The 16,093-nt window shown below is 39.8% G+C and overlaps 1 protein-coding gene across 1 annotated transcript in view; it reads right to left on the reverse strand.

Moving 5' to 3' along the window:
• LOC137299907 (serine/threonine-protein kinase 17A-like) overlaps positions 1-16,093 on the reverse strand; it is a 53,946-nt gene that overhangs the window by 20,487 nt on the left and 17,366 nt on the right. The window contains exon 2 of the mRNA XM_067968903.1: positions 9,486-9,698. Coding sequence (XP_067825004.1) covers positions 9,486-9,698 — 213 coding nt within the window. The remainder of the gene's footprint in view (positions 1-9,485; positions 9,699-16,093) is intronic.

Raw genomic sequence — 16,093 nt, forward strand, 5'->3', positions numbered from 1 at the left:
TTCCCCTGCCCTCTGCCCTTGGATGTAACTGAACACAAGTTTACTTTACAAGGAAGTACTAATGCTAGAAATAACCAGTCACAATTGCAGAGTAATTGCCCCTCTAGTAGTACTGTGCTTTCAGTGATAGTTTACAGTGAAATCAGAAAGTGCGACGGCTCTGCATTGGATAGAAGGAGCTCTATAATGAGCTGGTTTGAATTACTCACACGAACAGTCAAACAACACAGAACTGAGATGCACTGTGACTTCTGTAGACAGAGACTTATGAATATAAACATAAGACTGCAGAAAAAAATAAACGGTCACTTGACTCAATTTGTCATCCAAGACCCAATCTGACAATTTTTTAATCTTTACCCTAAAATGTCAAACAAGTTGAACAGTTTATTTGGGAACTTCACACAGAGCCCACTATTAATTAAACTTCTCCCCTAGCAGGTGATTTTTCAGCAGAGGCTCCCTGTCCCAAAATATACATTGGACTCATGACAGCCTCGTAACTCTAACAGGGAATAACCATCCAAGCACAAAGCTGCACAAGAACAGAGATTAGAAAATGAAACTCATGCGATTGTTGGAAGTCAAAACTGGAAGTACAAATTTTGGTCATTTTTAGCCATGTTGTAAGACAATGAGAAGTGTAGCACTGGGATGATGAATGCTATCTACTCATCTAAACATCATTAATTAAACTGTGCTCTCTCCATATCAGAACCTCATATATCACAGTGTGTTGGGACAATGGTAATTGATTAGAACATCACCACACTCTCGAGTGCTGATTTCTAAACATGGACTTATGCACCTTGCTACCTAATTTATCAGTGAATGCTGACAGAGCTTTCAAAACAAATAATGCAGTCTTATCACATGGGGATTAAACTAATAACTACCATGCTAAGACTGGTGAGTAGAAGAAACAAAGAAAGATCAAATAGTCACGTGACACAGACTGGCCAAAATTAGTCTACTTCACTTCCTCATATAAACTAATATATCTCGAATCACAGTCACTTCTTCCTGTCTAACCAAGCTATTTTCTTCCAAAGGGGAACCGTGCCTTCTCGGTAATGGTCCTTTCAGATGCAGGCTATCTACATAGAACTTTTATTTTGTTAAAACCCTCTCTCAGTGTGGAGAAAGTCTGAAAGAACTAACTTGTATTTTGAGGAGTGCGGCAATGGGGAGTGGGGTGGGGGGGGTCAGATCTCCCATGTGTTGTTTGCCAAATGCATTCATGATTTTATGTCAGAAATAGTGAACAGAGGCAGTCTTTCCCCTCCAGGAGGCTTCACTTCCCACCAGGTAGAGTAGCAGATTGTGAACTCTATATGGTAAACAAATACAATTGGGGATAATTGTCAGCCTTGGCTCAATGGTGGCACTCTCATTCCTCATTCAGAAGGGAATGGCTCCATCCCCACTCCAGGACTTAGCACATAAACTAGGCTGACACTTCAGTGCAGTACTATAGTGTGCTGTATTGTTAGAGGTGGTGTTTATCATTAAGACATTAAACCAAGGTCCCACCTGCCTGCTCAGGTGGATGTAAAAGGTTGCATGACAATATTTGAAGGAGAGCAGGGGAGTCTCCCCTAGTGTCCTGGCCAACATTTAACCCTCAACCAACACCATCAAAGACAACTTAATTTTGTCATTTATCTCATTGCTGTTTGGGAGATCCTGTTGTATGCAAACTGGCTGCCGCACTTCCTACGTTATACTGGTGATTACACTTCAAAAGTTCATCTTTGGCTGTGAAGTGCTTTGCAACATCCTGAGGACATGAAAGACGCTATATAAATACAAATTATTTCTTTCTTCTCTAATAGGAACACAATGCAACCTAACTATCTTCAGATGAACACATACCCACTATTCGCCACTTGAGGGAGCATCAAAGGTGGTAGAGCTGAGAGGTGGGGTGGGGGGGGGGGGGGAAGTACATGCCTTCACCTAACCGCTCTCCTGATTGAAGATGAAAGCACTGCAGTACATATAAAACGCTAAATAACCTGGCTATCCGCGCCCCCATAAGATTTGAATAAAAGGAAATCAATGTTGATTCATCACAACAGAGTGAACTTCACAGTTCATTAATTGGTCAACAAAGTGGGCCCACTGTCCCATGGCAGTTGGCACTGCCCAGTTTGTGTCACTACTGAAGTGATGGAGTAGCTCATATGTTGGCAAGATGTGGTCTGCATGCACAAAACTTAGTTATCACAGGTCACTGTAGTTTAATGTTTAACAAGAGCCCTTTTTTTGACCATTCACACCTATGTAATAAACAAAGTGACTTTCATACTCTGAGAAACCACCATGACTTTCTGTTCTGTGTTAAAATGGTCGACATTATAATTCAAGTACTCGGTAATTAAACCTGTTCTCTCAGGACATCCGTCACATTTGGTTACAGTCTCAACAATGCTGTTTGTGGAGTTTTTTTTTGTTTTGTTTTAAAAACTCTCGAATGATAGCTGTTGTATTTTATCAAAAGCGTAAAACCTGTTCTGGTATATTTAGTATCTCTTATTCTGGAGTACAAATCTAGTATCATTATTAACAAACACCATTGTAGAGATCCTTCATTATGGAGCTGTACTTATGAGAAAGAGAGAAAAAAAGAAAGAAAGAAAGCCTTTCCTCTGTGCACTAGATAATCAAATCCATAAACATGTTCTTTATAACTGGATCACAGAGGAAATCTTCCTCCATAGCAGCTTTTTTTTACATGAATACTAGAGTACAAGGCTGCTATAGGACCTTATTTTTCCATTAAAGATCGATAAGAAAAAAGTACTTAAAATAGTAATTCAGATAAAGTGTAATCCAGATAGCTACAGCAGGTATAAATATCCTTAAGCACATGGAGCTTTACAAGAATGTTGCACTCTTTATAAAATGGTCAGAGTAACAACACTACACAACCTCATGAGACAACTGGCAAAAAAAAGTAGACACTCTATCTGAACACATGAAGCCATAGAGACGGTGGTCAGTCGCCCGAGTGAAATGTGTTTCCTGACTCACGCAGGTGTTAGCTTTCACCCTACAAACAAAAAGGCTATGTTCAGTCAGCGGCAGGCAATTATTTCCTTCTTGGTTATCAGCCTGCAGAACGTATCAAGTATCACTGTGAATGTAGCAGCTTGTACTCTTAACACTTTGCTAACAGGTAATTACTGCACTGAAAAGCCACTAAAAGAAATGGCAACTACTTGATGTCAAAACGTTTTCCCTAATCAGCATAGAATAATGCGTAGGCTGGAGTGTGTTACCCATGGACATGTTCAGATGACCTCGTAGACTTCAGTAGTGAAGCTTGAGCAATTTACTGATGACCTTTGAACCCTAAGATTTGTTATGTTCTTGAAAGGCAGTGCAGCCTATGTCATTCTCCATTATATACGTGAGGCCATTTTTATTCCATTTTTGATGAGACTAGATTCTTGCAAGGTCTGGTGATAGTAGCAGTACACACTCCAATATGGCAGGACATTAAGGATACAGGATTGCTCTAACAAATGGATCAAAGAAGCCTTAAATGTAAAATATATAAGTGTGCATGTTCTATCTACATAAACTAGAAGAATTAGCCACACAGATCCTTTTTCTAAGTAAGGTATTTTATGTTTAGATCAGGATCATGTTGCATGATGAAATACATTTCTAATTTGTTAACCTTTGTACCATGGACAACTCAACAGAAAAGTGTTTGTCCCCCACTGCCTTCACCCTTCCCCATTTCTCCCCTCCTCTGCTGAAGGTGCTGACTCTTGATGGGGTGCAGTTCCACAGGCACTGGCATCCCTGCAGTATTTCATCCAAATGGCCAGTCTTTATGTGTGAGTTTAGGTGGTCTATTTAACTGTGGGTGCATTACGGCTAAGCTCAATACTCCCCTCGCCCAACATCTATGCATGTGATCTTTCCAGCAGGAGTCAGTTGTCAGTGAACAGTAGCAGGAACTCTGGGCAAGCCCCCCCGCCCCCCGCCCCCCGCCCATGCCTGGCCAATCCTAGCCTGGGATCATTGTGGCACTTGCATTGTTTTTTGTAAAATAGTCATTTTCAATAAAAACTCATTGGGCAGAAAATTCCTTGGGGCTGCTCTGGCTCTGCCAATGTTACTTTGCCAGGGTTTCAGCCACACTTCCAGTGAAGTAACGTCAGCAGAGCGGGAGCAGCTCCAAGGAATTTCCCAGTCATTATTCTTTCATTTGTGTGTTGATGGTGTCACAAAGAAACCTGATTGCATTCAGTGGATTGACTGTATTCAGTGCATTGAGCATTAGATGACGAACCCTATATAACAGGGATGAATGGAAAATGATTGGTACATTGTAATTCCACAATAACAACAATTTGCATTTATATAGCACCTGCCTTTAACGTAGAAAAATATAACATTTCATAGAGGCGTAATCAAACAAAAATGTACGCCAAGACAAAGGAGATAGTAAGAGGGGTGACCATAAGCTTGGTCAAAGAAGGGCTTTGAAGGAGGAAAGGTAGGTGGAGACTGGAGACATTTAGGGAGGGAATTCCAGAGCGCGGGGTCTAGATGGCTGAAGGCATGGCCGCCAATGGTGGGGCGAAGGGAGGGGGGAAAGGAGAGTTTGGGAGATGGGGGGGTTGTCGGGCTGGAGAAGGATACAGAGATGGTAATTCTAGGTTCAGATCAGGTGCGCAACTATCTGGAGTTAAACCTACATCAGCCCAATTAGCACAGCTCTACCTATAATAGAATGAAATCAGTCCATGTAAGTTCCCCGCAATAACTTGGTTCTACTTGAGTTTTGTCCTTGCTGTTAATAATCATTTTATTGCTTTTTTAAAAAAATTCAAATCTCTTCACTGGCATTTAACTTAAGAATTGGAAATGTGAGGTCCTTTCAGCTGAATTGTTGAAGTTCTTGAGGAAGTGGTGTGAAGGACGTGTGCAAATTCTTATTATTTGAACACATTTTTCTGGAATGATGCTTGCTGAGGTACCACATGAAACCACCGGATGATAAGTTGCGTGTGAAACTGGAGCTTGTGCTTCAGGCTGGATTGCAACCAATGCTGTTTAACAGCAAAATGAATGAATGTCTAGGCAGACCACATAACCACATACTTTTCTCTTTTTGCAGATGTCTTATCTTTCTTTTAAATGTAAGACACCTTGAGAATTGCTGATTTGAAGTATTCTCAAAGGTTAAGAGTGAGATTGAACGATGCAATTTAAATTTTCTACATGCACACTGCAAAAGATAGTGACCTACTTCTTTGGCACTGTAAAACTAAACATTTTGAAAGGGAGCAGGAAATGTAAAGTTCCAATTTAATTAAGCAAATAAAAGGAAAATGCCTTCTAAGGCAATCCTAATCCAACGAGACACTGCATGTTTTCCAGTTGATGCATGTCAGCCTCTTCTTGATCACATCCACCTTTTCTCTCTAGTTCCAGATTTGTTATGGGACATCACAATTATACCATAAGCTTTTAATAGCATTGCATGTGAGGCACACATAAAGTTGAAACGACATACTTTTTCTGGAGAGAATGCAATCTGGATGCTGCAGCTATAATCTGTAGAATAAACTCTACACAATAGAAAGGCCTCAGTAATTTGGAGAATGTAGAACTTAGTAGGCTGGAAGCTATCTTAACTAATGATCCTAAAAAAAACCCTTCAACTCCCCTGAAGGGTCAGTTCATAAGTGCACTGCCTAATGTGAACTAAGCAATATAGACCAGGAAGGTTCTAGGTTCAATTCTTGGTCTGTATTGCATCAACTGACTTCAGGCAGTAAGGGTCTTATAGTGGGCTACCATCTCAACATCTGATGGCTATTGAGTGATTCCTGCCGGAAACGGTACATGTACAGATATTGGGTGAGGGTAGGAATAGACTTGGCTGTAATTTCCCAAGCCCAGTCAAATTGTCTGCCAAGACGCACTAAGCTTATACATGAAGAATGGCCACTTGACTGAGGAAGTGCAAGGAGGCCAGGACCTGTGGAACTGTGGAACTGTATCCCAGAATGAGTCACTGCCTTCAGGAAAGGAAGAAAATTAGAGCGGGGATTAAAGAAAGAAAAACTTCAATACAGCAACTGGAAATAGTGATGAAACCACAACATATTTTTACATTAATTACTGTGGTATGTTAATAAGGTGGCCATTTTCATTCCTCTATTTAAATGATACTGAAACCTGCACACTGAAGGTGATGCTGCCTCTTTTAAACAGAGAATGAACTGCATCATTAGATCTACCTCTGGCATTTCAGAATAAAATAAAATCGCTCGTGGACTAATATTATCATAGCTAAATCAGCAAGCAATTGGCAAATACTTTCAGTACATGATTACTGTGTGGCCCGAGTCATCTTTCGTACTGAATCTCACATACCTATCTTTGCCAATCTTCCACTGGCTTCCTGTGTCCCAGAGAACCAACTTTAAATCCCTTCCTGGCCTCGCCCCACCCTACACCAGCCATACATCACAGTCCACACCTTCTGTTCCTCTCTGAATTACTGCTTTTCACCCGTCCCCTCCATTTCGCCATCAGGCGCCAATGCTTTATGCACTGAAACTCTTTCAAAAATCCCTTCACCTTGCCGGCTTTCTCTGTGGCTTTAAAAGACTCCTAGAAAACAATCTCTTCAACACTGCGTTCCTGAACTGTGCTTTTGGTCTCCCCCAACATGTATTGTTTTACTTCCAACTTGATGTCCCCGTCTTTCCCTTATAAAGGGCTCTGAAACTTTTTTTTGTGAAAGTTTCTCTCAAATTGTACAATAAGTGGTCAGTAATTCTTGTGATTTCAGTGGTGGTAGAAGGTTCCAACCAGACGCTCATGGATTCAAGTGTCAGGGCTGTTTATCCTCAACACTGACAGTATGATGGTGGGATTACTGAGCCCCCACCCCACAATAAATCATACAGGTGATCAGCACATGTTCTATTCATGGTGTGAAACTGTTAATGAATAGTGATGCTTGAATTCTATACATTTAACTTTAATGTTTTAATCCATGAACGTGGCTCTGCCATGGTGAAGTGATATCCAAGAACATCAGGTAATGCAGTTTGTAGTCAGGGTTGCTGCTTTCAACATTGCCCAATTTGGTCATAGCCCACAGATTTTGCACAATGGGTTCTCAGGGCTATACTGGAGGAAGTTCAAAAGTAAAACCCTAACTACTGGTATATAGACCAACACAAAGTTATGATCATTTTACATAACCATATATGGATAACAGTCTACATCACTTGGAGTCTATATCGCTTGGAGTCATCTGTTGACGGTTACGTGAGATGGTCTGACTTCTGTTGTGCTGATCAAGTACTGGAGGATGTGGCTTTACAAAACTGTCTGCTGTTATAACAGGAAGTGCGTGCGAGTTACAGCCGTTTCAAGTAATTAATATTCAAGTTCTCATATGTGTTTCTTACTTTTATATTTCAGCATTTTAACAAATAAAGGTCTCAGCAACATTTCAGTGAAATTAAAAAATATTTCTTGCCACCACAGAATTATTAAGTCTTTCTGAATCATTTCCAAAAATAACAAAATTGCAGGTTTTTGTTAACTTCAACATCACCATTACTCAGGATGTAGAGTGTTCTTTCTTCCCTCTCTCTACAAAACCCAGCACTTTAAACTCACTAGGGTAGATTTTTGTCTTCACTGCCTGGCCAGTAATCTGGTGGATAAGATCACCTGCCCTTTATAGTACTTGTCTGATTTTCATTTCAATGGCGGATTCTATGAAAGGCGAGAGATCTGTTCCACTAGATAACTGCCCATGTGGTGAAGACAAAAATCTACATACTAGATAGATTAACAGCCGTACTCCAATGTATTTGCCATTGAGAGTATGTGGCTCGGATACCCACTCTGCTGATTAAGGTCCTCATCTGTATCACTGTGGGGAGACACCAAGGTATTTCCCACAGGGTGCTGGGACAATCAGCAAGGAAGTCTTCCCAGGCTATTCCCTTGCAGCTCCTAATTGTTGGTTCAAAGCAGCATTGCTGGAGCTGATTAACCAGAGTTGGTGTGCAGCCTAGGAAAAACCAGGTGCAAATGCAATAAAATACTTTTTGTGGGTGATAGAAATTAAGGTGCTGTCTGTGTTAATGTGACTATTTTCCTCAGAACCTTTTGCAATGTCATTTACTTCACAATTAACTAAAAATGATTTTGTGGGGAATGTGATTGGCAATGTAATGTGCCTCCAATCATGTTGTTGTATAGTCCTTGGTTTCTAAACCTGCTTTAGGTGATGTGTACAGACAAATAAGGCTCTATAAGTAGCCATCCCTTAATCACAGTTCCATTTGCCACCTGCAAGTGCTATAATGGCTAGGATTTACATATATCATTATTCTTCATCTGTCCTAAGTAACTTGTTTACGGTCATGAACAACCCATTAGCATAGATTTCAATGTTCAGATCTATTCCAGGGAAAAAACTCCAGAATATAGATAAATTAGGTGTGAATCAGCATACAGTTAACGAACTAAAGAACTTGCATTTATATAGCTTCTTCACATCCTCAGGATATCACAAAATGTTTAGCAGCCAATGAATTACTTCTGAAGTGTAGTCACTGTTGTTATGTAGGTTACAGGGCAGCTAATGAGATAAATGACCAGCTCATCTGTGTTGAGTGATGGATTAATGGTGATCAGGAGACTGGGAGAACTCTCTGCTGTTCTTTCAGTAGTCCCATGGGATCTTTAACATCCAACTGCACAGGTAGACTGGGCCTTCGTTTAACATTTCATCTAAATGACAGCAATTCTGACAATGCAGCACTACTGTCATTACTGAACTGAAGTATCAGCTTAGATTATGTGGTCAAATCCTAGAGTAAGGTCTTAAACCCACAATCTTCTGACTCAGAGGTGAGTGTGCTGCACTGAGCAAAAATGACACTCAAATAGATATGGATTTTCCAAATTGCATACATGAGAACTGATGAATGACCCCTGTGGTTTTGAATGCTTTGTCACTTCAAGCTTTCCATCAGATTTTGCTACCATAAGCATTTTAACTGCCTTGTGGAAATGGCAAGACTACAGGTTCTTCGAAGTAAAGCACACAGGGCATTTCCCTTCCAGGTTAATCAACTGCATTACCTTTTCAGAAATGTGTGTCATGTATTCAGTTACTGATAAAATGTCCGTAAGTTACTGGTTACACAGGTTGGTGGGGTCAACTGCTCACTGCCCTGGATAAAAGGGTTTTATTAACGGAACATTTGACGCATTTTTTTGCTCATAGAAGCCATGCTTCACATGGTCAGTTACAAAACCATTAGTCCTTACATTTTCCTAAAAACAGGAATTCTATACTTAGAACAGAAAATGCTGAGATCTCACATTTTAAGAGTTGAGGTTGTGTATATCATTGACAAAGAAAATACTCAAATATTCCACATTGGCAGACAAGGAGAATATCCCCACATTCTACTTACTATTCTAGCACCAGGATGATTTCTGAAGTCGTCTCGTATACTTCATGCAAGTCAACCACATGAGAGTTGTTTTTTGCTATCTCAAGGATTGCGATCTCGTTAATAATATCCATGCGGCAATCTTGTCCCTTCCTTCGCTTCCGTAAGAACTTGGCAGCATATTCCATTCCGGAGGCATTTTCCATGCATTTCTTGACAACAGCAAACTTTCCCCTGTGAGCAGAAGAAAATGTCCACATCATTAGCTGCTGTCTTTAGATAAGGAATCATGTTCAACAAGGGCGCTATCTGAGAGTTGGAAGAGTTGAAATCTCACCTGGTGATCCCTTGCTCTAACCACACTTTGAACGCAGGACTATTGGTAGCATAAATAGTACAACACCCATCTCAACAAAGTGCCAGTCTCCAAGGTCACGGTAGAAATGCAACAAACTATGAATGTCTAACTTGAAAGTGCTTGCATGACTTTGCCTCTGACATACTACAATGCTAAAAATTAAATCCTGATTGCGGAACTATTGTGCACGTGCACAGTATAATCGAGGCAAAGTGCTCCTTCTGTTTTGAAGGTTGGGTAAATAAGACCAGCTCTGACTGCATCAGAAGAACACCAGGATGGGGTAAAATTTGGTTTGAGCTGGCTAAGAAATAGAAATGAGGCCAAAACATCTGTACAACCACTGGGAAAGATGAGGAAGAAGTGCTGCTCTCCTCATTTTTTGATACAGTTCATGTCTTCTTGCTCTAAATTCTGGAATTTCCCTGGTTGCATCCAAACCAATGCTTTATATGTGGTTGTGCCTTTGGACCAAACCCTCAGGAATGGACAGCAGAAAAGCAGATTTGATTTTAATTTGTTAAAAGCCCAGAAATGACTGAACAGTTACAGACATTATCTTTTCCCATTTACTTCAATGGCTATTTTAATGAGCTGGAAACTTCCAACAGCCATGCATATTAGACCTCAATTATAGACATAATTAAAGAGTTTGAGATGCTTATGGTCTTTTGATACCATTCATTTCCAATTTTATAAGTTGCTTTAATTAGCAAAATACGAATAACACTTTCAGGATGTACACAAAATGTTACTTGTGCAATTCACCTCAGCGTTTCTGTCACAATTATTATGGCAGTTGCTGGAAATTAAAATATCTTCATCTCAAACATTTTGCCTTTTTCACATCTCAAAATATTGCATGTGAGCTTCACTGGAATGCAGTAAATTCCCTGGAGTCCACACATTTTTTCCTTTGAATTACTTAAAAGTTTTTTTTTTAAAGTTCAGTCGAATGTGGTGGCTTGGCCCCTTTCCAAATATCTTGGACCTTACAGCATGGAAGCGGAGGGTGTCACAAAACATTTGTGTACTTTATGATATACTGAAGACAGTTGGTAAAAGGAGATTTTGTTGCATATAGTTCAAACGTTTACTCATTTATTGGTTCCCCCAACCCCCGACCAAACCCCCCCAATTCCCAAATTTTCTCCCTTCTTTATCACACCCAATTATCCATCATTGGGAGGGAGGCAACAGGAGATCTTTTCCCCAGGTTTAAAACTTGGAAACATTTTGGTAGCCAAATAATCACAACTGGCTATCAGGAAGATCACTGGGTTTTACTAAGTTAACTACTGAAGAATGTATTTCTCAACCGTGACGTGACGTGACAGTTTGAGCTGGAAATGCTGCTGCATTCTCGAGAAGGTGCAGAAGTGGTCATGTCAACCACAGGTCTAAAATATGCCAAGAGTTCAGGCATCCAACCTTTCAGGTCTTCACTCTAACGGTACAGTATGAGTCAGCCAAATGTGGCAAAAAGATCAGTCAAGACAGAACTCGCAAGGCTAGTACCAGAAAACGATCGTTTCCTCCATTTATTGCTCCACATAAAGGCCAAAAAAAGAAAGTATCCAGCAGTCAATGACAAATTAAAAATGAGAAGTGACAATCGTGGCCATGATGGCAATATTTTTACTTAAGATAATAGTTGCCAAGCTGACATCCTTGGCAATGAAATATTTTGACTCGCGGTCAAAATTTAATAATAATTATTTGCTGCTCAGTATGTACCAAACTGCTTAATACTTACAACTGCGTTTAATAATTTAGCTTAGTTTAACTTTTTAATCTTCCAGTTTTAAACAGTTATTGTATGGGTTTCATGATCCGGCTTATGAGAGCTTAAAACCTTAGCTTGAATCAGAGTATTTTTGGGTCCCTAAGTTGCTGTATTTAAGTGAATATTAGCAATATAAGAGATCCGGCTAAACTAACAGGATGTGGGGATACGCTTATAGTCAGTGTTGCTGCTAGTGAGCGCAGAACTAGTTTGAATTTCATATACTTCAGTTTCCTTGTGCTTTAAATGTATAGTTTTTGTCACCAGAAGCACCCTCTATGACAGCCAATTTACTACCAATATGGCTGTTGTTAACAGGACTAATAGAAACAAATGAAGAGGTGTATTGAATAGAACTGAAAGGAATATTTGTAAAATAATGAAGGGAGAGGGAAGAGTCAAGAATATGGGCAGAGGTAAAATTACAAAAGTGAAAGACAGGAATGTAAAAATGCTGCAGAGTAGACACAAGGGAGAAAGGCATAAAATCAGAGGTATCCACAGTGCGGTGCAATCATGAGACTATTCAGAAGTCTATCTGAAGGACTAATCCTGCTTTAAGTGGTTAAAAAGGGTTGGATATATTCATACATTCCATATTGATTACTGCTTGTAATGATCAACCACGTAAAACAATCAAAATCTGCTTTCCAAAACTAGAACCCATCTGCTACTGCAATCGTTCATAGTAATGATTGCAGTTTGGTTGTGCTGATTACTTCAGTGGCACTTTCGCATTATTGAAAGTCAATTGCCCCAGTTGCGACACTACTAATCTGCCTGTGAATATGTAAGGCTAAATTGTCCTGAGAGAGCGAATTAACTGGTTAACTGTATGACACTCAACGCTCACCAGCACTTTAAACAGCTCAGCGGTGCTGCACAGTTTTTAGTCAAGAGCAATGAATAGAATAAAATAAAAGCGCTAACATTCTTTTTATAGCACTTATACTCCGATCAGGACATTGGAGAGGAGAGGCTGAGCAACTATTTAATCAGCTGTTTAAAGTACCAGAGAGTGCTGAGGAGCACTACTCAGTAATGCAGTACACATTATGCATTGCGGGGTCAGTAGTACACACTGGGGATTGCTAGCTCCACAATCAATGACATTGCACATTTGGGCCACTAGATTCCACTGTCAATTCAAAATGCTTGGTTTCTGATATGATATAAAATGGCTAGGGAATATGGAGAGCTTACTGCACCAAACAGTTTAACCACTCCTTAAAATGGACACAATGGTAATTCTTCAGACACACCTTTGAACACACCCGGACTTAATCTCTGAATGACACCTGATTACTAGGTTTTTAAAAAGGTTTGTTTGGATACTTGTAAGAATAGATCACAAACTGTTCCCGCCAATGTGTAGTGTTCACTACTTACAAATATTTCTAAGTTTCGAGATGTGAATAAGAAAGCACCCAAAATACATCCAATTTTACAGCTTTGTTAGCAATTTGACAAAAATGTAAACACTAGTGTTTAAAAACTGTGTTCTCTTAATTACACTTTGAACCTACAGTCATATTAAACACCTGATGACATTATACATGGATAGAGCCAACTCACTGTAATTTCATACTGTAGCAGAAAGACTCATTTAAAGAGTGTTTCTGGGAGCTGGTTAGTATGCTAAGCACTTCAGCTGCTTAGGCCCTAAGCTCTGGAATTCCCTCCCTAAACCTCTCCACCTCTCTCTCCTCCTTTAAAACGCTCCTTAAAACCTACCACTTTGACCAAGCTTTTGGTCACCTGTCCTAATAGTTCCTTATGTGGCTTGGTGTCAAATTTTGTTTGATAACACTCCTGTGAAGCACCTTGGGACATTTTACTACCTTAAAGGCGCTATTAAAATGCAAGTTGTTGTTGTAGCAGTTGAATCCACCAAGGAGTAAAATCTGGTTACTGAGTTCTAACTAAACCCTAGGGTTTAGGCCCAGGATGATCTGGTTCAAATACTGAAACCACGAGACATCGGGTCTATGTTACTAGTTACAAACAAGGGCTTTAGATCTGTAGGTGTGTGAATGTAGGTGGGGAAAAAAGGTTTCTCCAAAACAAAAGTGAGTGGGCAAATTTCCTCAAAAGTAAAATGTAATACATTGAGGCACACATCAAAATGTTGAGCTGTAATAAAATTTGAGGATTAAATTAGATGGGGCCCTTTCTAGACCAATCTGATTTGATTTCCAGTTTACATCAATTAACTTGGCAAAAGCATACTTAAGGAAGTTTCTGTGCTTCAGACAAATTTACAGGGCTACGGGGAAAGATCAGGGGAGTGGAAGCAATTGGATAGCTCTTTCAAAGAGGTGGCACAGACATGATGGACCGAATGGCCTCGTCCTGTGCTGTACCATATAATGATACTAGACTGGGAAACATGGTATATAATACATAATTTTCCTGATCTTCTCATTGGGTTTCTTCGTAAGAAGCTAAAGGAATCACCAGTTAGTAAGTTGAAAGACCATGGGGGAGTGGGACTAGCTGGATTGCTCTTGCATAGTCTCGGCCCGGACTCGATGGGCCGAATGGCCTCCTTCCATGCTGTAACCTTTCTATGATTCTATTGACACAAATCAGTTATCATTGGATTTATATAGTGTGCATACACAGTGCTCAATCATTAGGTATCAACTGTATTCGGGGATAATGTACAATAAACTGAATTTAAATTAAACATATTTCACTTCAAATATATCAATGTACATATATATATATATATATATTTATATATTTTTTGTTCATTCAGTTGTAGGTATTCCACGTTTGTCTCCACACAGGATTAACACTGAGTTGTTATTGCACTGTAGGCTAAGCAAGTGAATAACTAGTCACACTAGACAAGGCAAACTTGAGTGTTTCATTCGAACCCACTCTTTGGTTCATTTGAACTGGGTTAAAATGAACAAACGCTGCTTAATCATTCTTGAGAATGATGTTAACTCCCATTCCTGAAGCTTCAAAAGCACAGGAGCGACCAGCAGATTATTAACAGACCTTGAGGTTGTTATGTATACGTGAGCAGTTTATTCTACAATGACTTTATAGTGCAAGGCTGATAAAGTGACTAAGAGCTGTTGCACGCAAGCTGCCGTAGACATTTCTGCAATTCTGATAACAGGCTATTTGAACAAAGAAAGGACCTGGCACCTGAATCATTAAGTTGGGTTGATGATATCTAGTTGATTACAAATCCCACTGCTCGAGCTACAATTGTCCAAGGAAGGGGCCTGCAAATAACTTGGGTTTTATTTATACGCTATAAAATTCACTTTTATTGTCAAGGCTGTGACTAATCACTAATAGTAATTGTTGAAGGAATGTGAGAATTCTACATAAATGAATGGAAATTAAACAAACAGCTATTGCGGAGAATAGTCATCCAATGATAACTGATTTGTGTCAATAGAATCATAGAAAGGTTACAGCATGGAAGGAGGCCATTCGGCCCATTGAGTCCAGGCCGAGACTATGCAAGAGCAATCCAGCTAGTCCCACTCCCCCATGGTCTTTCAACTTACTAATTGGTGATTCCTTCAGCTTCTTACCAAGAAACCCAATGAGAAGATCAGGAAAATTATGTATTATATACCATGTTTCCCAGTCTAGTATCATTGTATGGTACAGCACAAGGCGAGGCTATTCGGCCCATCATGTCTGTGCCACCTCTTTGAAAGAGCTTTCCAATTGCTCCCACTCCCGTGATCTTTCCCTGTAGCCCTGTAAATTTGTCTGAAGCACAGAAACTTCCTTAAGGAATTTTCACATAAACTGGTGCGAGGAATAAGATGAATGCCATTTCCTCATGTATGCTTTTGCCAAGTCAATTGACGTAAACTGGAAATCAAATCAGATTGGTCTAGAAAGGGCCCCATCTAATTTAATCCTCAAATTTTATTACAGCTCAACATTTTGATGTGTGCCTCAATGTATTACATTTTACTTTTGAGGAAATTTGCCCACTCACTTCTGTTTGTAGAAAACTTCTTTCCCCACCTACATTCACACACCTACAGATCTAAAGCCTGTGTTTGTAACTAGTAACATAGGCTCGATTTCTCATGGTTCCAGTATTTGGACCAGATCATCCTGGTCCTAAACCCCAGGGTTTAGTTATTACAATATCTGACACTTAGCAAAATTTGAAACATTTTTCCTTTTGGCTGTGCTAATTTTTGGAATCATTAGTAAGTTGGGCACAATGATGTGATGGAGGAGTTGGGCCTGCATCATATGTGCCCACTGGTTCTTCTACATCAGAATTCTGTCAGTTTTCATTGTCAAGTGGGTGCCAGATTCATTGTAAACATTTGGTGAATCCAACAACAAATTGCATTGACATTGCACCTTTAACATAGAAAAAAAATCCCCAGACACTTCAGAGGCTTAAGGAAAAAATTAACCAAAGAGGGGTGACTAAATGTTTGGTTGAAGAGATCAGTTTTCAGGAGGGTCCTAAAGGAAGAGAGGAAC

Source organism: Heptranchias perlo, chromosome 30, assembly GCF_035084215.1.
Source record: "Heptranchias perlo isolate sHepPer1 chromosome 30, sHepPer1.hap1, whole genome shotgun sequence".
NCBI lineage: Eukaryota > Metazoa > Chordata > Chondrichthyes > Hexanchiformes > Hexanchidae > Heptranchias > Heptranchias perlo.